This window comes from Notothenia rossii, assembly GCF_949606895.1.
Source record: "Notothenia rossii genome assembly, chromosome: 5".
NCBI lineage: Eukaryota > Metazoa > Chordata > Actinopteri > Perciformes > Nototheniidae > Notothenia > Notothenia rossii.
The window spans coordinates 70,690,618-70,718,530 of NC_136903.1; the positions used below are offsets into that span (position 1 = coordinate 70,690,618).

The 27,913-nt window shown below is 40.2% G+C and overlaps 2 protein-coding genes across 3 annotated transcripts; both read right to left on the bottom strand.

The window, feature by feature from the left end:
* Window positions 1–197: 197 nt before the first annotated feature.
* On the bottom strand, window positions 198–6,699 carry nelfcd (negative elongation factor complex member C/D). The gene is made up of 15 exons (XM_079681586.1): window positions 6,486–6,699; window positions 5,367–5,473; window positions 4,952–5,061; window positions 4,721–4,830; window positions 4,308–4,415; window positions 3,683–3,835; window positions 3,473–3,603; window positions 3,218–3,383; window positions 2,998–3,132; window positions 2,284–2,423; window positions 1,609–1,723; window positions 1,435–1,530; window positions 990–1,130; window positions 745–874; window positions 198–528 (listed from the first exon to the last, which is right to left on the bottom strand). The coding sequence occupies exons 1-15, from the start codon at window positions 6,546–6,548 to the stop codon at window positions 494–496; spliced, it is 1,740 nt and encodes a 579-aa protein (XP_079537712.1). The 5' UTR covers window positions 6,549–6,699; the 3' UTR covers window positions 198–493.
* Window positions 6,700–7,500: 801 nt separating this feature from the next.
* kdm5ba (lysine demethylase 5Ba) lies at window positions 7,501–27,623 on the bottom strand. 2 transcript variants are annotated; one of them, XM_079682130.1, is made up of 27 exons: window positions 27,316–27,623; window positions 22,626–22,703; window positions 22,196–22,318; window positions 20,871–21,041; window positions 20,257–20,382; window positions 19,892–19,985; window positions 19,680–19,780; window positions 19,384–19,542; window positions 18,827–18,946; window positions 18,160–18,318; window positions 17,409–17,590; window positions 17,079–17,241; window positions 16,633–16,752; window positions 16,082–16,276; window positions 15,724–15,905; window positions 15,016–15,140; window positions 14,594–14,744; window positions 14,153–14,273; window positions 13,678–14,033; window positions 13,072–13,210; window positions 12,661–12,840; window positions 12,408–12,569; window positions 11,017–11,436; window positions 10,337–10,427; window positions 10,059–10,246; window positions 9,057–9,404; window positions 7,501–8,630 (listed from the first exon to the last, which is right to left on the bottom strand). In XM_079682130.1, exons 1-27 carry the CDS (start codon window positions 27,466–27,468, stop codon window positions 8,493–8,495), a joined length of 4,545 nt encoding a protein of 1,514 aa, XP_079538256.1. In that variant the 5' UTR covers window positions 27,469–27,623; the 3' UTR covers window positions 7,501–8,492. The 2 variants fall into 2 exon arrangements, with proteins under 2 accessions (XP_079538256.1, XP_079538255.1); XM_079682129.1 differs by having other exon boundaries at window positions 20,257–20,424.
* Window positions 27,624–27,913: the final 290 nt, after the last annotated feature.

Below are 27,913 nucleotides of genomic sequence, written 5' to 3' on the forward strand. Positions count from 1 at the left end.
TGTGGTGACTGATTACACAGTTTACTGCATAGATGTCATTAACTGTCTTTATTTGTCCTCTTAACGTGTGGAGCCATAATCCATACCAAAGGTTTTACTGCTGTGCAACTATTACTCTTGTCTGTCTTCAGCTCTACTTATGGGTTTCCAAATGTTACGTTAATTATAAGACTGAAGAAAAAAGTAATGAAAGAAAGTACATATTTAAGTTTTTATTTTAAAACTACTTGAGGCAACATAAAATATAGAAAAATCAAATATACAGGTGAAAGAAAATGTTTAGCTGCATCTTCAGAGGCTTCTCCTTCGACCGGTCTGTTCTCCATCAGCTCAGTGCCATTTTCCTGGTTGTTGCCCCGATAAAAAAGAAATCGTTCTCCTGGAAACACTGAACAGTCAGTCTCTGAGCTTTGTGCTTCAACCTCCAGCAGAGCGTTAGGTGAAAACAGATCGTCTCCCCGTTTGGTCTTTCTGCTCCAGTGTCCTCTCCCCATCAGTTTATCATGATGAAGTTTGATTTGCAATGAGCTGAAAAACAGGGAGTTTACATTATATTCATGAACATATCTTTGCTTATACAGTAATAAGTTAACACATTTAAAAACATGTTATTTTCCCAGTCTTTACCGTTTGTGTGAAAACCACCACCTTATTTTTGAGTACGTGCAAAGCTCTTGTTTGTTGACCATGGCGTCCTCACTTCATCAGATTATCCTTGAGTTAAAATGTTAGCAGGTCACTTACATATGAACTCTGCCACGGGGTCGTGCTCCCCCTCGATGCGGATTGTCCCTGCGATGCTGTCGTTCTCCAGGATGGGCAGGAAGAGCTGAACGAAGTCTGACGTGTAGGGAGGCGCGATCACATCCAGCACCTGCAGAGAGAAACATTTCAGTACCATCCGTTGGTTTGTTTGAACGCAAAGATTCTTTAAAATGGTGCAAACGTTTCATTTAAAGACACTAATGGAGATCAGAAGCAGTCGTTACCTCGGTGACAAAATATCTAATGAGGGAGATGTCCGTGTTGAGCTTCTCCAGACATTTGCGGATGTAACCCACCACAGGCAGCACGTAGCCACGACTCAGCAGGTGAACCATTCGGTCCAGCAGTGTCTTCTTCAACTCCAGCTGGGGGGGGGGGACATTCACAGTTACAACATACTGCAGTAAGAAGCACTGACAACCCCAAAACAAAATAGAGATTAATAGTGAAGAGATTGCAGCATCTCTTGGAATGTAAAGTATTTTTGGATTACTGTGATTTATAGTGATTTACCAGAAAGTCATGCTGTCTCCTATTTTCTGTTGTGATATAGCATATAGACACAATACGGGAAGTTTCACTAAAAGGACATTGTTTTATGATAATATGTTTTCACTGCTTGGTTTAGTTTTGGTTTACTTCATCACCGTTGCAGTAACACTAACTGACCTGCTCCATGACGTCCAGCTGAGAGTGCTCCGTCTCAAAGAGCTTGATGAGCAGCTGGAGGACCTGCGGGTGCAGCAGCTGGTGACACGTGCAGATCTGTGTGGAGGAAGCATTCATTTAGCTGCTTACTGAAAGATAACATGTTTAGGTGTGTGTATGGTAGTGATGCTGTACCTCGTCCAGTAAGGCTAAATGCACTGGAGTGTGGTCTGTCTGCAGCTGGAAGTACCGCGGCTCGGACACCGTCCAGTCCACCCATTTCAAAACCCCCATAGCAACCACTGGAAACCTGAACACATAAACAAGAAGTGAGAAGGCCAATATGTATTAATACATTTTTTATACAAATGAAAACACTTCTGTAGTGATAAGCATCTAGAAGCTGGGGTAAAAGCTGTCACTGAATGCTTGATCTTAGTTCCCTGATTTAAATCATACTGTTTTTTTTTTTTTTAGGCGAACTTCCTGCCCAGCCGTCTCATTTTTCAAAAGATAGAAAACTGGTTTTACAAGTAACATGTTTATACTCAAGTATTTAAATAGAGACAGTTTTGGAAATGGGACCAAAACTCATATCAGATTTTTTTGTTATTATACTAAGCCTGTTGCGATGAGGAACCAAATCCTTTCATAATATCTGGGGGATTATCACAAACATCTTACATTTGTTCTCATTCAGTCCCTTGTGAACTTCAATCTTTCATTTATTTACCCAACTACTGAAATTCTCCTTTTATAAATATTTCTTCCCCCAAAGCGATCATTATAAGTGTGTTTCGTCTCTTATACAACCCCTCCCTCCCTCTTCTACAATAATAACACGTTGCAGGGTTTCCGTGGTCTTCTCACCGGATGCACTGGTACAGCGTGCCCAGTTCAGCCACCAGCTCCGTGGCTCCTTTGTTCTCGTTGCAGCACAGGTTGTGCACGGTCTCGATGGCTTTAGAAGACGACTTCAGCTCATCTTTATTGATGTTCACTCGTTTGTTCTGTAGTTAAACAGAATGTTCAAAAAGAAAATAGATGAGACTTTTTAAAGGAAATAAGTAACTTACGATGAACAACCTTAGCCAGTTAATCTAAAGAAAGCAAGAAACGGTTGTTTCTCTGTTGACAATTTTTTTCAAATGTGACCAATATCAGATTCCACTGTAAAGTGGTCACAGCCCTGAACTAAGCAGCATGTTCAAAACAAATCTAAAATAAAGATAGAGAACATGCATGTTTATCTCAAAGATAAACATGGAGACCGCTTTACTTTTTTATACTACGTGTCAGTTCCTCTCCACAAGACTCCCACAAGTGCAGCATTGTAACTGACGTGGATCCAGAGTGATGTGAAAGTTACATGCTCAAACTGAGGTTGCATTGCAAAAAAAGAAAACCTGGATCTTATTATTAGGAACTCATATAAACGTGTAAAGATCAGATTGAATTTGTTATCAATAGATGACATGATAGAACGGATCTGATTTAATTATACAAAAGCCACTTTAGCCTTCAGTCCGAACGTAGTTCAACAAGCTCTAACAACACAGACACATCAGCAGCTGTTCTCTGTACCTTTTTCCACGTTTCCACCACACTGGCAGCGTAGGCCAGGATGTGGATGTATTTGTGTTTGTGGTCTTGGTTGATCTTTGATCCAGGTTTAAACAGTGACTGCATGAACAGGTCCAGAAAGGCAGGCACTCTGATCTATAGACGAGGAAGAATAAACATGTCAGCCCCTTAAAGAGCATGTAGAGGAAACAGTTAGGGTAAAAACAAACTCCGTCCTCACCAGCTCCACAGGAGGCGGGTCCATGCTGCTGAACATCTTGAACAGAACGGTGATATCTGCAGGGTTCAGGGCTCCTTTAGACAGCATGGCCCCCAGCGCCTGGCAGGCCCGAGGGTAGGCTGCCGCTGTGCCGAGCGCGAGGGTTATCTGACTGGCATCGTGACCTCTGTAACATAAACACAAACTTAGAATAAGTTTCCAGATTTGAGAGGAAAACATTGTTACCCTGAAACAATAGAAAACAGTTGAAGTTACCGCTCATGTGCCGACTTCTGCACCTCCTGTCCGATCCTACGAATAGCTGACCCGCCCTGCTCCTCCTGAGAGAGGATGGACATCATGGCCTGGGCGAACAGGTAGGTGTGTTCGCCGTGACAAACCATCTTCTGCAGGAGAGAGGAGGGAGAAACTCAGCAAAGACCATCACAAGCAGCAAACAGAGGAGATTAGACTTAGCAGCCTCACAGCAAATTCTGGCAGGTTCTTCTCCAGGTTTTCTTCTCCTCCGTCCATCAGCGTGGCCAAAGATGTCCTCAACACCCGGGAGAAAACCTCCAGCTGCTGGCAGGCTGTGGACACACTGGTGATCTCACCCTGATAGCCTGCGTCTGAGATGAGCTAAACACAAACACATCATGTCACATACTGATGCTTCTGAAAAGTGTTTTTAGGCATAAGAATGTAAAAAATAACAAAACAAACAATGGTCCAACATTAATAAGAGGCAACGACACAGTGACTTTAGCAGCTGAACATATTGAGTCTTTATAGCGTTGAAATATCAAGTCATTGTATTTATTCATTCAACTATAGTTTAATCAGCAGAAGGACAACATCATTTACCAGTATTCATCTAAAGCTGCAAGCATACAAATCTTCCATTTGTATATTTTTCAAAAACATTTATGGTGATAATATGTTGAGCAAAACTTTAGATTAAGCATAATTCTGGAAGATTTAATTAAATGATCCACACATTTTTGGCACCAAACATTAATTTCCATTTATCTGATGAGGAAAAGCAACAAAAGCAACAGGGCCAGAAACTGCTTCAGTGATACTCAAAGTATTACCCCTCATATGGTCGTACCTTGACAGTGAAGTTAAGCATCAGGCAGTCAGGGTGAGCCTCTGCCAGCTTATAGAACAGATCTCTCCACGTGGTGTGAGCTATCATCTGCTCCAGCCAAGCAGGGGTCTGGAACACAACACAGTGGATTGGTTTGGTTCATTAAAGCTGAACTGATATGTACTGTTTATCTATGTGTTAGCAACAGAGCATGTTAATTACTAAGTGTATAAAAATACCAGATGTAAACATGTCGGAGTTTGCAAAAAATGCTTATTTACAACCTAGATGTTAAGATGTGATAAATACAGCAAACAAACAAAAAACAGAACAGAACACAAGTGACAATATTTTGATGCAAATACACAAGAACAAATTAGGAAACACTTTGCACACAACATCTTCAGGATGTGTGATCACTTGAGAAATCTCACCTCTCCCTCGACAGTGAAAATAGAATCAGCTTTCTGGGGGTCAAAGTGTTTTATCAGGAGACTCTTGAGGTGATTTTCTACTCGCTCTTGGACCTGAGCTGGCTCTACACCTGCAGTCAAAATAAAGGAATGACATATTAATGAATGGCAATCATTGACAAAGAAAGTAACAATCAGAGGAGGAAGTTATTTCCCAGAAGACTCTGCAGGACCATGTAGCCTGACACCTACCCATCTGGATGAGCCACTCTGCCAGCAGGTTGACGGTCTGAGCCACAGCAGAGTAGTTTTCAGAGAGAAGCGCGATGACGTGTTCTGGAGAGCCTCCGGACTGGAAATATCTGAAAAGAATATGATTTCAATCGTTATAGTCTCAGTGGGTCTTTAGGGTTGTCGTTTGATCTTACATTGGCCAACACAGAAGTACTCCTGTGCAATGTTCAGTTATTTTGGGTTCTCGTTTTCAGTTTAAAAGGTGTTTTGAGGTAGGTTAGAATCTGGTTTATACAGCCAGGAAGCCTCAGTATTTGAGCTTTAAATGAAAAAAGAAAGTAGAAAAAAATTGAATATTTAAAGCATTTAAAAAAAATCAAGAATCAAACTTGATAGAAGAAAAACACTATATAATATGTGCAACGGTGCTTACGTTTTGAGCGTGTTGAAGACGGCAGGCTCCATGATGTAATCCCTACTGGAGAAATTCTGCAGGCAATCTTCCTGGATTTTCCCATCATTTTCCCCTTCCACATATTCCTTCACAAATTAAAATCGATACATGAGTTTATGCTTCAATATTGGCTCTTGTGCTTACAGAAACATTTAAATCGGTAACAATATTGAGATGTCAGAGGAAGTTTGATTAGTGCCGCATAAAAAAACGTTATACATTATGTATTGACAGGGTGAACGTTTACTTAACGTCCACAAACAAAAAGGGATTGTCAACAATTATGGGGTGCTTCATGTTGTTCTTTATCTTTTACTGTTCAATGTGCAGGTGCAACATTAAACAGAGGCAGCAACTGAACAATATTTTCATTATCGATGAATCTGACATGGATTTACTTTATAAATCGTTTGCACTCTAAAACGTCAGAAAATAGTGAAAAATCTCCATCCCAGTATCTCATACTCCAAGGGGATGTCTTTATATATATATATTCAGCTTTATGTTGTGTTAAAAAGATAAAAGCAGTAAATATTGGAGGAAAATCAGGATGAAAACTGCCTTTTCGAATGAAAAATAACTAATAACAGATCAAAAATAGTAGGTGATTATTCTAATGATAATATATAATTGATGCAGCTCTACATTAAACATAACAAATTCTAACTGTGAATTTGGAAATGTTTGCACAATTACAAATTGCTATGTTTAATGTAGAGCTGCAACAATTAGATTTGAATTAAGCTTTTACCGTAGGCTTTCAAATGTTAATCTGTACAACCCTAATACCATTTAAGGTTACGCACAATAGTATAAATGTAGTAAGGAACATGATAAATGATCTGAACAACAATTAACGTGCAACTTTAGATGCCATTTTTCAAAAGTTAGTTAGCCTGTAGCCGGCTAAAAAAATGGAGAACATCTAATGAGTGCATCTGTGTTGTCATATATTTTTACACATCACTTGTGTGTTAGCTGACCGGTAATGTGGCGTTGTCACAACAAACCAGTAGCTTGTGCAGCTGCAGAGAAGCTAATGCTGCTAAGATAATGTTAGCTTAGTAACTGTGCTCTCTGGTCAGCAACAAGTCTCACCATGGGAGCCTCCCCCGTGCCCTCCCAGTCTCGGCCGCCGCCGCTGTAGTATTCCTCGTCCATGCTGGCGGGGGAGGAGTAGCGTTTAACTAGCTACAATAACCCAGCTGTAAATTCTTCCAGACTTTATTTTACCGTGGATGATGCTAGCTTGTTTAGCTAGCAAGCTAACAACAACAGGAGGAAAATGGCGAGTGAGTGAGCAACAGGCCACGCCCCCTGCTGTACACTGTGTTTTCTTCCCTGAGTTCAGTCTGTAAGGCACCTCAGGCTAAACGCTTTTGTTTATATCAAACAATTTCACATGAACTATCCAACTTGTTAGGGCAAACCTTTAAATCAGGATTTAAAAAAAAAACACAATACAACCATACATTATTAAAGCCAAAAGTGTACAGTTTAGACATTAAACAGTGTATTAGGACGAGGCATAAAAGTAAGTAAAACAATAGGAGGATTATATTTTTTGCATAGGGTCGAGGCATTTTCTTCAATGTGAAGTGCTGTGTCTCTTTTTCCTTTTCCATTTACAGGTACCAGTAGTATGTATACAATTACAAAACACACACAATATGTACAATACACCTTGATAACGCCTAAAATGTAGATATTTTGTCTGTTTAAGAAAACTGCACATGGTGTCTTTAAAAGTGAGTTTTATTGGTTTTATGCGATGGAAAGCATAACAATAAATATATTATATTTGTATCTATATAAACACCTTACAGAATGCATTGTTTTATATTTTATTATGAGTATGTTTTGTCCAAAATGTGTTTGTTTTTTTAAATCATATGTTTTTCCCAATGGTATTAACTGATAAAGACAACATGTATTTCCTCATACACACAGGCTACTGACAGTTGTTTCAAGGTCCTGAAGTAAAGCATTCTCCCTTTTAAAGATACTGTGAGTTTCTCAGAGGTATTCAAAATCAAATCACAAAGATCTCCGGCAGGCCAAACATTTTACATTCACATTTGAAGACATTCAAGGCGATGAACGAGTCCAGGCATATGGGAACAAATATTTTTTTTATTTTATAATGCAAACTGCAACATATTAATTATATTATTTACCGAAAGGAGCAGAAAAAGGTCAGATACCCGTGGCAATTAATCACACAGTGTGTTAAAACTAAGTCAACACAATATTTTCATCTAAACCATAAAAGGGAAAATCCACCCTAAAACAAAATGTACATTCCTCTGATGTCGGACAGTTCATTATTATTTTGTGAACATAATCGCAGGCTCACCCGGCGACAAGACTCTTGTTTCCCTCTGCAGACAGCGCAATAGGGAATCAGACTTTATGGTCAAGTCAATGATTTGTTAAGGGATATGGGCAAATATTAGGTGCATACTTTTGAAAGTATTATATAAACAATCTCAGACAAACAGATGCTCTGGTTTCTGATACAAGTTCTGTTCATACATTTAAATTGAACTGTGTAATATCATAGGATTCATAAAGTGAATTCTTCAGGGGTTTTGCTTCAAGAAGGCATTCTCTCAAAGAATTTCTGAGCACAAATATACCTCTGGTGAAAACTGAACCTCAATTCATCAGTTCAGTTATTGCTTGGATAAATAATATTTACTCTACAAGAGAAAGATAAGTTTCACATTGTTCAGATGTATGTAAAATAAAAAAAGCAGTTCTAAAATGTGACGTCAAATTGTCATTTTGTTTTTGGTTGAAAAATCCCTGCGCTGTTGAAACATTTTGTTGTTTTGTACATCTGCATCGAGTCTTGGAAAGTTGCAGAAAGGATTCGTTGATTGGCTGAAAAATCAGCCATGTGAAGAAAAACAGTGATAGAAGTCTTTTGTAACTCTGGAGAAAATAAAAACAGTAAATAGCACCAGGTTCACTAAGTTCATTAAGGGCAAGCCAGAAGGTAAAGGGGGAGAAGCAACAGGAGCACACAGAGTTCAGGTGTGCACGTTAAGTGCTGCGGCTTGCAACAAAAAATGCTGATCCTTCAAAGTCACTTTTTGGTCTTCATTTCCCTCTGTCGAAACCTGGCTGTGTGCAGCTTATGCAAACATAGTCCTCTTTCTCTGCTCGGTCAGCAGAAACTCCAACACAAACTTGGTGGAACCACTGATTGCAGTTGCCGTCACACTGGACCCAGTTCACCTAAAAGCAAAATAATGAGAAAGAAACATCAACAAAACAACAACATAAATCAGTTAAAGACTCCGACCATTAATGTAGTAGTGGTAGTAGTATGTATGTGGGCCGGTCCCAATAGATAAAGTTGTTCGGACACATAATTGAGATAAACAACATTGTCACTTTTAGAAGATTTTATGCCAAAAACGCAATGTCTGCGCAATGCCCAAGTCATATGATTGAAGGAAAACCCTGCTCTTTGTACAGCATCATGTTGGCCTAAATAATGACTCATATGTAAGAAAACACACATGTTACCACAACAGGCAATATTAAGGTCAGCAAAAATGATCACGGTCATCTCTATATATTGTACAATAAGTCAATACCATAAACTTGTGAAAGGTCTACGTGCTTGTAGTATATGTAGCTGACTGAAATAAAACAAACCTCGTCTCCCTCTGGCTCTCTGCACCACGGTGCAGCGCACAGCGAGAAGTCCTCATCCGAGTCTGAAGCGCCGTGGTCGGACATCGTGTGTGACGGAGAACACGTTCGCTTGGTTTCTTCGCTCTTCTCGTCGCTCCTCTCCTCACTCCTCTCGTCGCTCTTCTCTATGCTCCTCTCGTCGCTCTTCTCTTCGCTCTTCTCTTCGCTCCTCTCTTTGCTCTTCTTGGATTTCTTTTTGCGGAACTTCTTGGCCTTCTCGCTGTGCTGTGAGTCGGAGCTCTCCTTACGTCGCTTGGTCCTTTTGTTCTGACCGTTCAACAGCTCCTTTTTTACACTGGAAACTCCATTCTGTGTGAAAACATAAAAATGATGAGACTCTGAACAACACTAAGGCCTGCATCTAAACACAATGCATGCAGTTGTTTGTTTTTACATTTGTAGAGCAACACACATCGGTAAGGGGCCAACAGAACGCATCTTCTGCCTTTTTAATACAGTGGGGGGAGGGGGGGGACTAATTGGTCTATTTAATGAAGAAAGATATATCGTTCCTGTTCTTAGTAGAGATGTTATTATTTATTATTATTATTTATTTAAATTGTTGAGAGTATGTTATACATGTTAAAGTGTATTTTAGCCATGTGATTTGCGGCAGACAGTGGGTTGTGGTCTTTCTCTTTTTCCAGTAATAATAACTATTAACAATAGTCCTCTTAAGGGAACTGAGCACTGAGTAACGCAGTCAGGATTTTGAGGAAGAGCCAGATACTGAGCTGTCAGATTTTCCTTTAACGAGAAAGATTTAATTAGAAATATATAGGGAAATAAAATAAAATATATATATATTACATTATTGAGGTAATCATTCTTTGTGATACGTTTCTTACATCCTATTTTAATCAAATCAAAATATAAAAAACCTTTTTTAATCCAAGTCTCATCCGGATAAATATCACAAAAATTACTGTGTGATTCAGAACAACTGCTGTGTTTGGTCGTTACCTTGTTGTGTTGGGGGCTCCCTCTCTGAGGCGGTTGGTCCGGTTCTGTGTTGGTCCCACAGGGGGAGCTGTGTGAGGGCGGGGGGGCCAGTTTGTACAGCAGGTATCTGTACAGCTGCTCGGTTTCAGGCAGAGTGACCTGCAGCAGGAACCCCTCCACCATCAGCTCCTCCAGCTCCGGACCAAGACCTGTGGCAAAGGTCGGAGAGTTTAGAGGTGAAATTAACAAAATAATTAAAGAATACAAAGATGGAAAGGGCTTGAAGCTTTAACACTGACCCTGGAGTGGGACAGACTGGTGATCCGTGTGGAGAAATGAACCGTTTATTTCCTGAGTCAGATGTGAAGATAGTGCAGGTCCAACTCTCCCCTGAAACACAAAACAATCATCTTTAGTATGCCAACAGTGAGGGGTGACAGGTGGGTCTGCATGGTGATGTCATTAATAAATCAAACCGACCCTCTGAGGAAGAGGTGGGGGAAAATCAATATGACATAGTTTGACAATATTGTAACATTAAACGAACGCCAAGTATATATTTTATTATGTGAAGGATATGGTTTGCAAATACAAATTAATCTCTTTAGTTATAATTGCTTTTTTTAGTCAACTAGGTGCTAGTCTTTTCAGATGAGGTCAGCTGGATAGGCAGGAAGAAAGTTAAAACAAAGATGGAGACCACAGAAACTAATCAGAAGCGTAACAAAAACAATAACTTATTACAAAAGCAGACATTGACAAACTGCAAATTTGGCGGTTGAACATTGAATGAATCTCCATGTTATCACAATATTCAGCATATTGCAAAATGTATACACCCCAAAAATATCATAAAGTTAAGTATTATGATGATATTGTAAGGCTGGGCGTCTGATGATTTCCACTTCTACTCTGATGCTGAATTATATAAATCAACAACAATCAAGACATTCTTCTATTCAAATATAAGAGTACTGACCGTCTTAGACACTTTCTCCAGCGCCCCCTCGGTGCAGGCCTGCTGAACTCGGTGCTGCCATCGCACCGTCCTCTCGATGAGGAAGCGCAGGGCGTCCCCTTCTGGCAGCCGGACCCGGATCCTCTGCAGCGAGGCCAGCAGCGGCAGCACTTTGTCCAGCGGGGGTTTCCTCGACCGCTGGCAGAGCGGGCAGAGCCAGGCCTGGCCGTACTCGAGGTCGGGGGGTGTTGTGACGCAGCCGCAGTGGAAAACTTCTCGACAAAGCTCACACTGCATCATGGCACCTGAAGGGGCCTTTTGGCAGATGCAAACACTAAGTGCACTACAGTTTTCAGCAGGAACGAACTTGAACTCATTGGAAGTACGCAGAGACAACAAGATCTCCATCTCCCTCTGGCGAACATCAGCAAGAGTGGCCATCTGTCAAGAAACCAAAGGCAACTCATTCAAACAAATCACTTATGGCACATTACACTCATGACTAGACCACAACCAACAATATCATTCATCAACGATTGATTTTCAAGTTATCTTTAAGATTGTTCGCATAAAAAGGCCATAAAAAATAGTAAAAACAGTCCATCCCATTTACTCAAAGACTATACATGTCTTTAAATATCTTGTTGGCAAGTCTCCAACCCAAAGATATTCAGTGTAATAAGATATGAAACTGAGAAAATAAGGAAAGGCTCTCAAGGTTATATCACCACACTGTGTTGGATTAGTTTCAATTATTTAAAATAAAACAATCCTGTTTAACTGTTCACTTCTGAGGAATCCATCCTGCCCTTCGTTGCTATGTGGCGGGCATAATGGTAAACAAAAAGTGACTGCTCACCCCAGAGGCTGTTTGGTCGTTTTTGGGGGGAGTAGATTTTGTCTGACAGGCAGCAAAACAGGACAGCTTTGTCACTACTTTCTCAGTCTTTTTTTTTTTATTACTATAAATATTAGACTCAAATCTTATCTTCAAAGCTTGAATTTAATAGTACTAGAGAGAGAGGAGGGGGAAGGGATTGAACCGGTAACATTAAGCTGTAAACTCTCTGCCCCAGAGAGAAATATCCCATATAAAGGTCATTGAGGGTCATTTTGGATTAATACAATAATTGAAGCCGCTGTATTAAGTGTGAAAGTCTAACTGAAGTGTGGTAGGCTTTTCAGTGAGCAGACTCTAGGTCACCTGAACTTCTTCAGTTCAAGTCATCTTTTATCAGCATAATAGAGTAAGAATATTAAGATGGTAAGGTTGCTTGCAAATTTAGAACACTTTTAACCCAAAAGGGTACAGTTAGTATCAGGATGCAGTTGCATTTATTATGAGAAATCTTAATATTCAGTTAATCTAACAGTCACACAGCTGTACTGAGAACAACGACAGCTCCACTCACAGCAGAGGCAGAGTCCTTGCTCTCACAGAGCGCTCTCTCCACGTCACAAAGGGACTCCAGTTTTGTTGAAGATTTTTTACTGATCGGTGTAGCTTCTTTTGCTACTTTTTTTGTCCTCGACTTTGGATGTACGGTTCCTACATCAAACCTCGGACAAAGCACCTGGAAACATAAAAGCATACAATATTAATTAGTCCTGTTAGAATTGGGACACAGATTTGAAATGAGAAAAAATATTAACATCTGTTTATACCTCAAGGAGAGAGAAAGGCGAGTTCTTCAGTAGGAATGTCTTGGCTGCGCTCTCCTTCCAGGTCTGAACGTCAGTGACGAGGGCCTCCAGCCGACTCAGCGGGTTGAGCCTCGCTGGGATGCCCTCCGCTCGGAGGAGCAGCTCAGAGAGGCTGTCCACCACAGGAATACGACCCCCGAGCTGTTAGCGTGCACACATAAGATTTATGATCCAAACTCAACCATCTTAGGCCAAGTTCTGAGTACATTCAGCACTGATCAAGTTCAACGGGCATCCAAAGGCTATCTTATAATACTGCTATCATTTATATTTTGTTTAACATGGGTTTCCTACCAAAGTTCTCTACTCTACTTTTTCAGTTTGGCCTCACCGCCCATTTATGAGTGAAGGGTATTTTGAAGTATATTTTACCTGAAGTGCTTCGGCTTCATTGAGCCATTTCCTGGCCTTGGTGACGACGTCCTTCAGCTGCAGACAGTTGGGCAGATACGCAGGGATGTTTTCTACTTCTTGTAGGGCATCCTCGAGCGTTTCTAAGCTGTGACATGGTCTGTGAAGAGACATGAGCACATGTTCAGGTTCTTTACAATATCTAATGTTCGAGTGTCACATCATTTGTATTCTGTGTTGCAGTTTTGATTCTTAGTTATAAAAAAAAAGGGCATCTTTTAAGGGTTTGTATACAGATCAAGTACCAGATCATATGAGTTGCTTGCTTGCTATGCCCGAGTCTGGTTCCATACAAAATGTCTGTGTGGGTCAAGCACCGTCACAACACCATGATGCTCTTTAATTCACCGCATTAAAGCTTACCTCATGTTTCACTTGAGGTCTGACGCCATTATTTTAAGTCAATCGGAAACAAAATGTGTAGCAACTTCAAGTTCCTCTTATTGTCACTTAAGATCCAATAGAAGTGTGTGAAAATGTTTGAATCTGTGCTGATTTTAAATGTGTCTTATTCTGCTATTTTCACAATGTTTATGGGCTTCACCCGGTCCCCCTCTTTGTCCTCACCTGGCTTCCATGAGGCCGAGCACCCGCTCCTCCCACTGCTCCGACACGGTCAGCAGCTCCTGCAGACGAGCCATGGCTCTCTCCACGGAGCTGTGAGGGGCCAGGCCCACCCCCTGGTCTATCAGCCTCCTCATGGTGTCCAGGCAGAGGCTTTCTGTCCGGCTGCTGGCTGTCTGCACGGCCTCCAGCCAGCGGGCCTGCTCCAGCCTCTCCCTGAGGAGGGGCAGCTGGGGCAGCTCCACGTCCAGGCCCAGGCTCACGTCCAGCAGGTCCTGCAGCTCCGCCGGGCTGGGAGCCTCATCAGAGAGGAGACCCTCGCTGCGCTGCTGGAAGTCATCCACCCGGGTCAACAGGTCCTGGAAGTCACATTCAAGAGGCATCAGAGACGGACATATGACTGCTTAGACTAGCCTCAATTCAACATCAGAGATATTTAAGATTCAGGCAGCCATGCACACACTCCAAGTTTACTCACCTTCAGTAAAGGAGCCTGTCGGATGTTGCAGGGCAGGCTTTCGAACTGTCGGACAAAGGACCTCAGCTCCTCAACAGTTAACTCGTTTTGGCTTTGAGACTTTCCTCCTCCTGAACGATACCTGACGTAAAAAAAAGAATTTTTTTAACAAATCTATAAAACCATCATCAAAATGACATGATTATCTTCAACAGCTGAAATAAAAAAAAAACATAATATCCTCAAACTACAATGGTGGAACCTTAAAATACAGTAAAAATAACACCGAAAACCTCATACAATGATTGGAGAGAGTATTTACAATTATAAAGTAATTTAAAAACACAAAGACAGAGAAGTACCTTAACTTAAAAAGATCACTCTACTGGTTCATCAATATTCGATTAAACAACGTGGATGTGATGCATTATGAAAAGAATGTCAAGCCTCTCCATGTGGCACCTTGTCTGTCTCTTTCCATTGAGAAGCTGTTGGGCCATCGCAGCAACTTTATCAGCTTCTGAGGCGATGACACGCAGCTGATCCACGAGGCTGATCTGTGGGAACGCCTTCGTCTCTGCCTGCTCCACCAGGCCGTGAAGCTCTTCCAAACCTAACCAGAAAGCAATACAAACTTTTAAATAATATCAAATATAAGGTGCAGTCCTATAATACAGTGTGGCTGGCTCACAGTAGGTTTAATACAATGGTGTGAAGCATTTGAGATCATTTTAATACACAATTCTAAAAATATATATAATATAGGTCATGTCGTTTTTAGAGATTTTGAATTGGAAATGTAGCCAATAATACTTTTAAAATGAGATGGATATACTCTGGATAACTGAGCTTTGTATAACGGAATATTTAATACTTTGTCTTACCTCTTTTCTTGTCTCCTTTGTTCTCCAGGATGTCCTGCACACTACAGAGCCACTCTTTATAGGACTCTGCGCGCTGCGTCACTGATGCCATCATAGAGTACAGCTCATCCATTTTGAACTTGTAACTGCACGGAAAGACAAAACGTGATTTAGAAAACACAATTTGTACTGTAAGAGCTATCGGGATAAGGTTGTTTTAAATCTTATATTTAGATTAAAGTGTAATAAAGATGCCCATTTGGTTTCATGGAACAATTATTTTCTCTTTAAATCAGTGATAGAATAATTTGCATTGCAGTCAAACATTCAAAGTCTGGCTGGTTTTTGCTGATACATAGTAAGTGCCTCAGTTTAAAGTTACATTATTTTAGCCTTTATCAACACCATCTCAGCAAAGCTGCCCATTTCAAGTTGGATTTTTTTAATAATGTTGAGGTTGATGATTTATTTAACAACAATTGTCAGAAATATAAAGCAACTGTTATTCGGTTCGATTTTTTCCCCTGAATTAATTAATTTAAATGTACAGAAAAGAACAAAACAAAAAGTTACTTTAAGGAATACATTTGGAAATAACCTGATACAAGTAGCATTTAGCATTCAAGACTTAGCTTTAATTGATGCAGATCATTCATAAAAGTAGTAATAACACACACAAGATCAATTCAGCAGCGGTGTGTTTAGTTGTTGTGGTTACTGGAGACTCACTGGAGTATCATGTTGCTATGAGGACAGCCACAGAGGTGCCGGGCGTGGTGCAGACAGACCATCTTGCCAGGACTGCAGGCACACGTGATGCCAGACAGGTAGCAGGTGGTCCGACACTTGCAGCACTGCCGCTCCTCGTCTGGGAGCACTTCATAATCCACCTGTTGAGATTGTACCACACCCTGGGGAAAACAGATCACAGTCGTTAGAGCTGCAGAGCACACAGAGGAACTACACGAGACAGCTGTGCAGACAAAAGGAAATCTCCATCAGAAGTGTAAGGCTTTCTCAAATGGATCCTTTTGAATATCTATTTTTCAACTGTAAGAATGGGTGGACATAGAAATAAACTTCTTACCATCTTGTCAATCTTCCCTCTGAGTTGTTCTTCCTCTCGGACCATCACGGTCATCTCCTTCTGCACCGCTGACGCCAGCTCCACATCCATCGTGTCCGCTTTACACGCCATGTTACAAACCATCTCGTCATGCGAGAAGACGCAGTACCTGCTCAGGTCGCGATAGTGAGACACACACTCGCGGCCGATGGGCATCTGTCAGGGTATATAGAGACGAGTAAATTTAGTCTGAACTTCAAAATCTGATGTTTATCCAATATGATCTGTGTCTATAAATAGTTTGTAATTATTTAGTTATTTCAAGCCCTTTAGGCTGCATCTTGACAGGGAAGGTGCTACACAAATAAAAACAACAATTGACAGCTTTTTCACCACTTTGGTTTTCAACCCTTATTAGCATACTTTTATATTACTGCAAGAGGAAATACATATTTCTTTAAAAAAAACAACTAAAAGCATTCAATATGATTAATCACCATGACTTTGCAGAAGTATAAACAATAGATCTGATATTGTGAAAACAGAAATCTTTTTCCAGTGAGTTTTTTTACCCAGTCATTGGTGCAGAAGTTAACAGCTTCAGCGAAGTTGAAGCCCTGGTTGAACCCACTGTGGTAAGCTCTGGGGAAAGTGATGACAAACTCTCCTGCACATTGGTTTGTGCGATAGATCTAGTAATGGGAAGAGTAAGAAAAGAAAAGAAAAGACGTAAGGGTTTGACAGTCCACGTGTTTAAATTATCCTTAGTATTTAGGATGAAACAGAGACCACGTTGAATCCTATAACCTCTATACGGTAGTTTGATTTGATAATGTATTAATATAAGATTTGAATAACAAGTGGTAAGACATTGCAACATATTTACATTGTTGATACAAGAGGAGCATTATATTTGGTTTATAGTAACCGTCAACACACTTAGTAGGTAAAGATCTTGCTTTGTTTCAGACAGTTAAATGCTATGAATAATAAATGAGTGAGAGTGAGAGCAGGTTACCGGGACGCCGTTGTTCATCAGCGTGTTGGGGTTCATGATGGTGACCAGCTGGTGAAGGAGGTCGGGCTGCGACTCAAACAGCTCCGGTGCCAGGTTCTTCATGACAGACTCCAGGTGCTCTGCGGCGTAACCTGGAGCCCCATACCACGTCTTCGGCTCCCCCCTGCAAATATGGTCAAAACGCTCAGTAAAAACAGTTCAAAAGCATAGACACACACATTTATTGGAAGAATGATTAAATCTACACGACTGAATTTATTGTTAAAGTATCAAATTACTCCCCAAGAGAGAACTTCTACTTTAAAATGACTACAATAGAGTGCACTCTACCAGTGGAGGTAGTTGATGGAGTAGCTCCAGTGGTCCTCTATGTGCCAGCAGAAGGAGGAGAAGCACATGCCCACATACAGCCAGGGCAACTTCATGCCACAGATGTCGGCTGTAATGTGAGTCAGCACGGAGGAATCCAGCACCGGCATGTTGTTCAGGTTCCAGCCGCTGCTCAGGTAATGCTGCAGGTCACACCCAGGTCTCAATATCCACTTCAATTCTTATTTAAATGAAGCTTTCCCCAGCGGGCATTATAGTGATTACACTGGTAAAACGGGTCATATTGTTGTTAAGTTTCCCAGCAACCAGACAAGAAAAACCCAACAACATTCCAATGTTATTTTTGCTTTGATTATCAATATTTGTGTAGGCAGTGTTGGAGAAATATTCCAATCATTGTCTTCCATTCAAAAATACTCAGAAGTTTAAGTAGTCCATTTCAAAACTTACTAAAGTAAAATTACAAAGGTATTCAAACCAAATATAGTTAAAGTACCAAAAGAAGCTTAACCTATATAAATATAATTTATTATTAACTTACAAATGTAAGTTACAGTCGACCACTGATCGGGGATAGGCATGTCTATTTTATACAAACGTTCCCCTCTATAACCCAATAACAATGTTTTTCATTTCCAGTAATGTTCAATGAATTTAGTTAAAGACACCAAAATATGAACCATTAATATTTTCTGACCTAAAAGCACTTATCATCATCATCATCATGTCTATAGCAGCAGACAGATTGTACCTTATCCTCAGGAGAGACTTCGAAATGGCTGGTGGTCAAAGGGAAACCACTCCCAAACTCCTTGGAGGCGATGTCTGCTCCGTACTCCACAGTCACATCGTCCTCGATGGTGCTGACTAGACGCCAGAACTCTTTCTCCACCAGCTCAGTGGGAACCATCTGAAACACACCGGGAGACATGGTGTGGTAGTGAGCACTAGTCCAGAAACCAGAGCTCATCACAAGATCAGAGAAATCAAGAGAAGTGTTCCTGTGTTATCAACACGTCAGAATACATCTGATGAGACAAGAATGTCATCTTTTTCACCAAGCAGTCTGAATGTTTTTCATCTTATGTTGAACTTTAAGAGTTTGGTGTTGTATTCAGGAGTTTGGCTGGAAAAATAATCTACTTAAACTTGTTGCTCACTGACTTTCCTCCCCTAGGGTTAGGTTAGGGTTGTTCACAGGATGTGTGTGTGTGTGTGTGTGTGTGTGTGTGTGTGTGTGTGTGTGTGTGTGTGTGTGTGTGTGTGTGTGTGTGTGTGTGTGTGTGTGTGTGTGTGTGTGTGTGTGTGAGAGAGTATTGAGGACTTTTTTCCCTCAAAGACCTCCCGCAATCTGCCTTATAAATTACTAGAAGAATTTAAATCAATTGGATGTGAATTAACCAGTGATGCAAACTCACATGAACTGGCATGTTGAAATAATCCGACTTGAAGGAATCTGCCATGTCTCCAAAAGACTGGAGGGTGTAGCTCCTGCTGGCCTGCTCGAAGCCAAAAGCGACAGCAGGCTTGCCACATTCCTGAAAAAGAAAAGAAGAAGAAGATGAACAATAAAGTTAAACTATAATTACTGCATTATGGTGGTATGCCTTCGCCAAACAGTCAGTTCACATCCTCGTCTTTTCAAAATGTTATCACTGCTAGTCATTTATTTTAAATTGTCACAATATGAACAAATTAGTTATGGTCACAATTGTATTATGTGAGATCACTAATGTGCGGGGACATGTATCCACTAAAGTCTAATCAGTTCTTCCTTGAGCCCAAATATGAGAGAAATCCCTCCAGATGTTCCTGAGATATCACCTTCACAAGAACAGGGCTTACAGACAACTGGAAAGCATAACAACACTCGGGAGTTGTGTACAATTCGGGAAGAACTCGCAGATGACTATTCTCTTGGTTCCAATTAGGAGCATCTCTGCCAGGATTGAGTTCCCCCTGCGCTGCAGCTCACCTGAGCCAAGCACTTGGGGCATCGCCAGTCTCCTTTGGGAACGTCGTGGAGGGGGGGGATCAGACAGAAGATGTGATAGCTGTCATCGCAGCCGTCACACAGCAGCAGCCGGTCCTCAGCAGTATCGTTGCCACAAACCATGCACATGTACTGGTCCACCTGAGGAGACCGCACAATTGAGATCAAAGCTTTAATTGTGTGATGTGCAATTGCATTTGATGTGTTTGCTTTACAGCAGAGTGCAACACATTTGTCGGAGTGTAAGCTAACACTTAAATGCAAAACGATGCACTTACTTTACTGGAAGGAGGTTTCTGGTCTAATACAGTTTCTCCATAAACTGTTGGATCCTCATATTTAATGGGCTCCCGTTTCACCTCTGGGACTGCCATCCGCACTGAAACACAGACGACGGATTAATGAAGGCTTTAAGATTCTCCCATACAGTCTGTCAGAAATAACCTCTTTTCCTCTATACACCGAGCTTTGCAGCTTGCTTTGTTCTTACCAGGTTCATGTTTGCCAGCATATGTTCCCATCCTCCTCCTGAGATTTGGACGATTCTCACAAACTTCCCCTGGTTCGGTTTTCACACAGCCTCTCTGTCGGAGTCACAGTGAGAGTCAGAGAGAAACACAGACAGAGAGAACAACATTTGCACTAATTACAGGATCTTTAAGATATGAGGGATACTAGTTTAGACTATACAACTGGTGTGAAAACAAGAGGTTTGACTATTAAAGTTACCCGTGTGTGGGTTGCATTTGAATACGAAATGTGTCTAAACATCTAGATGTACACACATTTGCATATCATACACATACAATTATATGCACGGCATAAGTTACAGTGTCAGAGAGAGATGGGACTCACTTCTGATTTCATGCGTTTGGCTCTGCGAGCGATGCTGCAGGTCTCCTGGGGCTGCACCGACTGCCGCTGCGGCAGGTCGTGAGGGGTGTACTCCTTATCCTTAGTGTCGTTGGTCAGGGTGGCTCTCTGCAAGGAGGAAAAGGTTGATGTGAAACTTCTTTCAACCTGCTGTTAAGTTCAACGAAAAAAAAAATGGCACACTGAGAAACATATAATAGGTACCAATATCATATCCTCCCACCATTTCCTTAAATACACATTAAAGCAAGAATGCTAAGTGGAAGTGTCGAGCATCTTTGTGAAACAGTGTTATAAAAACTATGACCAAATATATTTGTGATATTTCTTATTTACCATGATTAAGATAAGACAACTATTTTAAAATATCAATGTTAATGAAATAAAACAAGAATAAAATGTAGTTTAAAAAATGTAAAACAACAACTACAATATTTTTCCCCATAGCTGTGCTTTGGGTGCACAATCTTGTTGATGTTTCGGCTAGTCTAGATTGATTGAAATGTTGTATAATTATGTCGAATTGACCAATACTGAGAGTATTGCGCTGGTAGAGAAAGAGTCGGGGATGAATAGTTAAGAGAAATGGGACGTACAGGCTGATTGTCTCCAGTCTGGAACAGGTTGTATGGGTAGAGGATCCTCTCATAGTGGGCCCGCAGGTGAGAGCCAATAGCCTTCCCCGGAGCAAAGCCCATCTTGACGGATATCTTAGTCCAGCGCCGCTCTCTGCAGACGGCATCGAAGCCTCCCTCCTCATTTACCAGCTATGAAAAAAAGAGAAATGACCCATTTAGTCTCCATGCGGGAGGGGTGGTTTTATATCCACATGTAAACAGACACTTCATTGTGATTGCATACACAAATACACCTTTATAGAGTCCTGGGGGGTATACTACGAAGCAGGATTTTCGCTTAGCCGGCTAGCTTCAGGGAAAACTCGGGGTTTCCGGTCCTACGAAGCTGGTTCTCTTTTTAGCAGGCTAGATCTCCATGGTAACTTATGCTGTGCGGCTAACCTGCCCCGGAGCAGGTTAGGTTGCAGGCTAAGTGCTCAACTCAGTGAAAGCACTGCCTGCTGACCAATCAGAGCTCAGTGTGCGGAGTTTAAAGCGATCAAGTCATATTACAGGAGAAAGGAAATACAGAAAAGCTGCCGTTGCAGGAAAGACGGCCGGCAAAAATCACCGACTGTGTGAACGTGAACAGTAATAGAATATCACCTCCCATCTTCAGAGCAATCTGACTATTAAAACATTAGCGTTAAGAAATCTTACTTAAATATCTGCCACAACATAAGTAACCGGATCAGAGTAACATTACAGTACAGTCCGCGGCATCTGGCCGTGCAACACTTACAGTGTCACATACTGTATGCAGAAGTATTATTTTAAGCAACACATTAAGTTGACGAAACACTCGAGACAAATGTAATTAAAGTCAGATCCACTCGTGTCTTAGACGGGGCAGTGATATCATAAACCTGTTAATGTACGCATTCAAACACTTTTTCTTTTACCAGCTGTATTCACCTTGCAGACCTGTGCAGCTATGTCGTTTTTCTTCCTGGATAAAGTGTTTAAGTCATGGATGTTTAAAGTTTAACGTCTTCATATTTGACTAATATTATAGTTGACTTTTCATTCAGGAAGTATGACGCTGCGCTGTCAGTACGCTTCTCCATGTTTGTGATTGGTTGAATGCTCCAAATACCACCCCTTTCATGTGAACGCACACCTAACTAGATGGGGCACGGCTGGCTTGAGCGATCCACTTGATAACCCGCGTCGTAGTACCGTTTAGCGAGAGCACGTATGTTTTGGATTAGGCCAACCAGCTAACTCAAACATATCCAGGTTAGGTTGAACCAGCTTTGTCGTACAGGCCTCTGATTTCAAAGCCAGCCTAACTTTTCACGCACCCTATTCAGCTGGTAAAGATCCAAAATCTTTCTCTCCACATGAGGGATTTTCAGGGTGCATCCCTGAAGCTCCCAGAACTTCGCTATTTGATCCAGGAAGTTGAGCTTTACTCTGGTCTGAGCCTAAAAGCAGAGAGAAAGAAAAGTTAAGCTTGCGTATTGAACATGTTCTTATTTAGTTCTCAACAAGGACAACACACAATCTATACAGCATAACAAATATTTATAAGATATTTGCAAGCTGTATATTGTTTGTACATTCCTAAACAAGGTAAATGTAATACAACGAGTGAAACATTGTTGAAATGACTTCAAATGTAAAGTGAAAGAATACAATTGAAAAAATGACAGAAATGTTTTATTCACTCCAAATTCAATGGTTTGCATTTTGTGGATATCATGACATTTATTATATAAAAAATGTATTTACCTCCAATTCATTAAGTCTTTGTATCCGTGGTGTGAATTTCAGTCTGTCAACATCACAGGCAAATGGTGGCTGCCATTGCTGGGAGAAAACAAAAAGATAAACAACATTTTATTAAGCAAAAAGATGACATCAAATCTTTAAACAGAATTATTTGTAATTTCATTTGTTCATCAACAGTATATATACAAGGCCCCAAGGAGATGATGAGTAGTTTAAATACAATCACTCAAAACAAACCTACTTCAGAGATAAGGCTGGTATTATTATAGTTATTTGTTTTTATTAAACAATCCCATGAAAACACCTTTCCTTAAATAAATATAAAACTATTCAGAGAACTAGGCTTTTCTTTTTATTTAAAATATATATATTTGAGCTGTTGCTTTAATTTTATATTTGTAAAAATCTTAAAAATCTAATACTTAACAGACGATACCCACAGTGCACATCCAAGAGAGTGCAGTTAGCTAGTAAACCAACAGACTGGTATTAAAGGCAGACGTACAGGAAGTCGTAGCGTGTCGTCGGTGCAAACACGCTGTGCACAGGGAACCATGCTGGGCAATATGGATAATCTAATAATGGTTGATTAAATGTTGACAATTAGATTGCACACATAAAACTAGAGGCAAAGCATTTAAATGAAACTTTCCTATTTGTCAATAAATACACATAATTGTCAACAGAATGCAATTCCATGAAACATATAATAATATATATTCTTTTGTTGCCGACTGTCTTATGAAAAGGAGCTAACTGCACCAACGTAACCCCGTCATCTGTCGTACTGACAGACTAAACACCAACAGGTCTGATGTTAAAATACTTGCACAATATATCAAAACAAACCAACTCACACTAGACTCCACAACATCCTGCGACACTAGAGAGCATGGGGGCCCTGAGAGGCCGCAAGATCATCTCAGTTTTACATCATAGAATGTGTGATACCACATTCCTGCTGATGGGTCAGCAGAGAGAGTATTTACAGAAGAATTCAAAACAACCTGAGAAGATGTGTCCTTGTCAGGAAGTTGAAAATGGTATATGGTGACCTAGTTATTTCCTTTGGTAGCTAAAGAGTTGCTATTCGTATTAACACAACTCTAATCATGTTAAATCTGAATAATCCAGCTATTTCTTCAAAGATCCCCAACATCACACAGTCGTTTCTGACACTGTGGCACACACAGAAATGTTAATCTCCGAGATAAGTTTAAGGTTTCGGATTCACCCTTCAAACAGCATGTAAGAATCATTCTCAGCTGACGGTGCATTCGCCAGTTTCACACCGTTTCAGATGTTTTGAAAAACACCAAAGTCTAAATAGGCTAAATGGCCTTCCACTGGATGTTTGGTTATTTAATGGCTCAGATTCTGGGCTCAGGAAGGTGTATTTAAAAAAACCAGGCCACATCGTAAATACCAATCCAAATAAGATGACCTGAAGTGGCTCGTATCCGCAATGTTGGCAAGGTACATCTTTTCCATTAGATTATTTCTCAAAAGCAATTACTAAAACCTTTATCTACAATGTTTATTAGAAATAACTTTTATTATATTACATTTTAAAGCATTTACTCTTAGTTCAGTGTCATTGAAGGGGATTCATTAACGTGTTATTACATGTGTATAGTAACCGAGTAATGTTATTAAGTTTTCATTCAAATCACCAAGCTCACATTTTAGAGCCAGACTCCAATTGGCATTACATTGTGTTGAAAAGTGAACGAGCCAAATTGGCATGCAAGATGTTTAAACTGATCATGTGACTGAGGTGGCCTCAAAATCAGGGGGCTACAGCTCTGAATCTCACTCAGACTTTAACCATCACAGTAAATCTTAATGGGAACAGAAGCATATAGTTATTTTTGTTTAAACTCAACATGTTCTTATAACTGACCACCTGCTGCATGCCAAGTTACTGTGGGATTAGCAGCCTAAAATGTTGCACACAAGATTTACTTGGCTGGTCTGGTCAGGCTCTTTTTCTTACGATGGAAACACTGGTCAAAGTAGGAGCAACAATGGCCGCATTAACACAACCTTATCGTCTGTTGACAAAGCTGGATTAGAACCACAAATGCCCTGGCACAAAAAAAAAAAAAATCACTTTAAAACATGTGGAAATGCTTTTTTTTTTTCTTTTTTTTTACTGTTCTTCAAATATAAGCATAACCACACTAGTTAAAAGTGTAATTGCAATTTTGTTGTTGGTGTGTAGAGAACCACAAACAGCTCTAAGATAAAAAAACAAAAACATGTGCATATTTGCTACTAACATCTACAGTCAAAATGTGACCCGTGCAAACCGTGGAGGAAATACTGTGCACTTTCTGAGTGCACAGAAATCACTGATCAAAGACAGGTTGTGGTGTAATGGCTTCTTCCCTTTAAAAAAAAAAAACTATTTTTGTTTATGCTAGAGAAAAAGGAAACAAAGAAAATGAGATCTCAGGCAAGATCAATTCTAAAACACAGAGGATGTTATATTTACACTGTGTGAACCTTTCCGTACAAGCCTCCAGCGTCCTCTTTATAAAAACACAAAACAAACTCAAAACACCTACAAATGTGCTTTAGTAGAAATACACTCATGCACCCAGATGCACATTGCTGAAGGATTTAAGATCGTTTATTGGTTTTGTTTGGCCCACACACCACCCTGCAGCCAAATGTTGGTCTGGATGTTCAGTAGAAAATGCTGGTGCATGACATGGGGCTGCAGACAAAGGTGCTTACACAGTGTGGGACAAATGGTGGAGTTAGATTTTAAATTTTCTTTTCTCTTCTTTTGATACAAGTTTTTTTTTTTTTTTTTTTTTTTTTAATACCAGTATAAACACTCAAGAAGAAGGAGAAGAAGCAGCAGGCCTCTTGTTTGAACTTTTGGGCCATGCTGCTTTTTTACCATAGTATTTAGTTTAAAATCTTAATTTTAAAACCCCTCATAAAGATGCCATTGAACACAAACGGCTTGCCGTGATGGCTGTAAAGCTTTTCAGGCTAGAGTAGTAGGCTATAACTCCGCCACTCAAATACCTCTTCATGATAATCACAATATAAATACCTTTATTCGTCCCACGGAGGAGATATGTACATTTGATACGGCAAGAAAAGAGCCAAAGACAGCTTAATATTACCCAAGAAGCATGTATTTAAAAGTATTAAAAAGAAAAAAATTAAAAAGAAAAATTGCACAATTTACAAAATACAAACATTTATTTATAAAGACATTTTGCACTAGTCCAAACAGTGCCGTAAATAGGAAACCAGCACCCCCCCCCCCCCCCCGTCTATCCCATGTGAAGCGACTATCAGCTCCAATCTTTGCTCAAAGCCTTCTTTTGTTTACATTAGCTGCACACTTTCAGCCATCAATTTAAATGCAAGTTTTCCAAGCAAACACCTAGCAGTCCCCTCATCTATCCTTTTGTGGGTTGTATTTCAGTTTAACTCTGCAAAATGAGTTTTTACAGCTACTTCATTATATAAAGATGAGCCTAATGTTATCTGATGGCAGACTACATACAAACAGGACCCTCATGTTTTTAAACTGAAACATTGCCAGCCAATATGATATCAGTCATGGCAATTACATTGTGCTCATTTAAAAAATATTTCTATTGTGTATTGTATTTTCATGTACATTTATTTTGACTAGATATGCATGTTTAATATCGTAAAGGACATACTTTGTACAATCAAACCAAAGACACAATTAAACAATAAGGTATTATCTGTTATATAATTTAATTCAGTATAATTTGCCCTTTATCTAATTTGCGTGGAAGCTTGGACACACCCTTGAATAAGCATCTTCCCTGTTCCATCAATATCAGAAATAAGGAGATCATTTAAATTCTGTAAATTGTGGAAATGACTTTATCTGTCTTGCAAAAAATTACACTCGTTTAAGGGAGATGTAGCAAAAATAATGCTTCAATTTGGAGAAAAAATACATACATATAAAAAGTCCGGGAGTTGTTTCATCATATGATGTTATTCGGAAAGTTATCTACCAAAACAACGTTGTCAATAGTGTAAAATAACCGTATTTAAGTGTGTTTCTGACGGGATAAAGCTAAAAGAACTGGAGTGTCCGTGGAGCCCAACGCGTCTCTCCATACACAGAGGGTCACCGTGCACGTACGTGACGTTGACAACTGCAGCTTTATAAGAGGCCTGATTAACGATCGCTAGGTCACCTCATACTGGCTAAATCCATTAAATCCTGTTGGTAAAGTTGTGCTTTACATTCAACAAACTGTTCAAAAGCAGTGTATACGTTATTAGTTTGAATCTTGGTGAGCCGATTTCCGTGCGCCCAGTCCAGGAAGCGTTTGATACCAACGTAAACACTTTCCATTATATTTACATACACCAAACTTCAACGTTTTAATTTATTTTTTACAAATAGTGCCCAGAAAGACGGCTGTTTTACTAAACACATGTCTGTCTTCTCGTGGGTTAAAAACTTAATCCAAATTATTAGTATGAGAGTGCCTCACTATGGTTGTCTCAAACACAACAGTCCGAGCTCCGGCTAGCTGTTAACTCGGAGCCGCAATCCGCCATGTTGAAAGCTGTCTAAAAACACAACTTTGCCTTCTAAATTATCCACCGCAGCTGAGAGCAAAACACAAAGCCAGAAAAAGTGTAATAACTGTCAACATGTATAAACACTCACCGGTGGCGGGCGCACTTTGCAGATGCCAGTTTTCTCTGCAATGGGTCGTATTTTGTTGATGTACGCAAAAGGGTCGGCAAATTCCTCCCAGCTGGGCTCAAAAACAGGGCACTCCGGAGGGGGAATGAACTCATTCAGCTGTGGTTGAGTCATCGTTGCATCTTTGTTATGAATGTAAGCTGAAATGTTTTCAAAAAGCGCCTGATGTATACTCGCTATTAATTTCTAGTCTTTCAGTTCATGTCCACTCATTCAACTCAAAGACGAATTATCTAGTTGGAGACGAGAGGTGACAGCCGGAGACTGTGTTCATCCGCTCAAAAAAGTAGACACACAAATTCTACTGTCATTGTACACCCAGTGTGTGGTTTTATCGCACGCAAACATAGTGTTTATACACCATTACTAATGCTAATGCTGATTAGGTGCATATTTGTTTTTACTACCCAAATAAAGCTTGTGGATATCTGTCGGAACCAGTAAAATGCATGTAGGTCATATACTATTGAGAAAACACATTGAATGTAATTTAAATGTACTTATATGTCATCCTAAATACAGTTAGGTAGAGTTAGCTCTCTAACAGTAGACACTTTGT

Bases quoted from the DNA above. Each gene is read 5' to 3' on its own strand.
- nelfcd (XM_079681586.1), bottom strand. From the start codon at position 6,548: ATGGACGAGGAATACTACAGCGGCGGCGGCCGAGACTGGGAGGGCACG. The intron at 4,416-4,720 runs GTGAGATTTCTC...GTTGTGTTCCAG, and splicing joins TTTTCACTGTCGAGGGAGAG to ACCCCTGCTTGGCTGGAGCA. The intron at 875-989 runs GTAACGACTGCT...TTCTCTCTGCAG, and splicing joins TTAGATATTTTGTCACCGAG to GTGCTGGATGTGATCGCGCC.
- kdm5ba (XM_079682129.1), bottom strand. From the start codon at position 27,468: ATGACTCAACCACAGCTGAATGAGTTCATTCCCCCTCCGGAGTGCCCT. The intron at 22,704-27,315 runs GTGAGTGTTTAT...GTTTTCTCCCAG, and splicing joins GCAAAGTGCGCCCGCCACCG to CAATGGCAGCCACCATTTGC. The intron at 19,543-19,679 runs GTAAGTGCATCG...CGGTCTCCTCAG, and splicing joins AGAAACCTCCTTCCAGTAAA to GTGGACCAGTACATGTGCAT.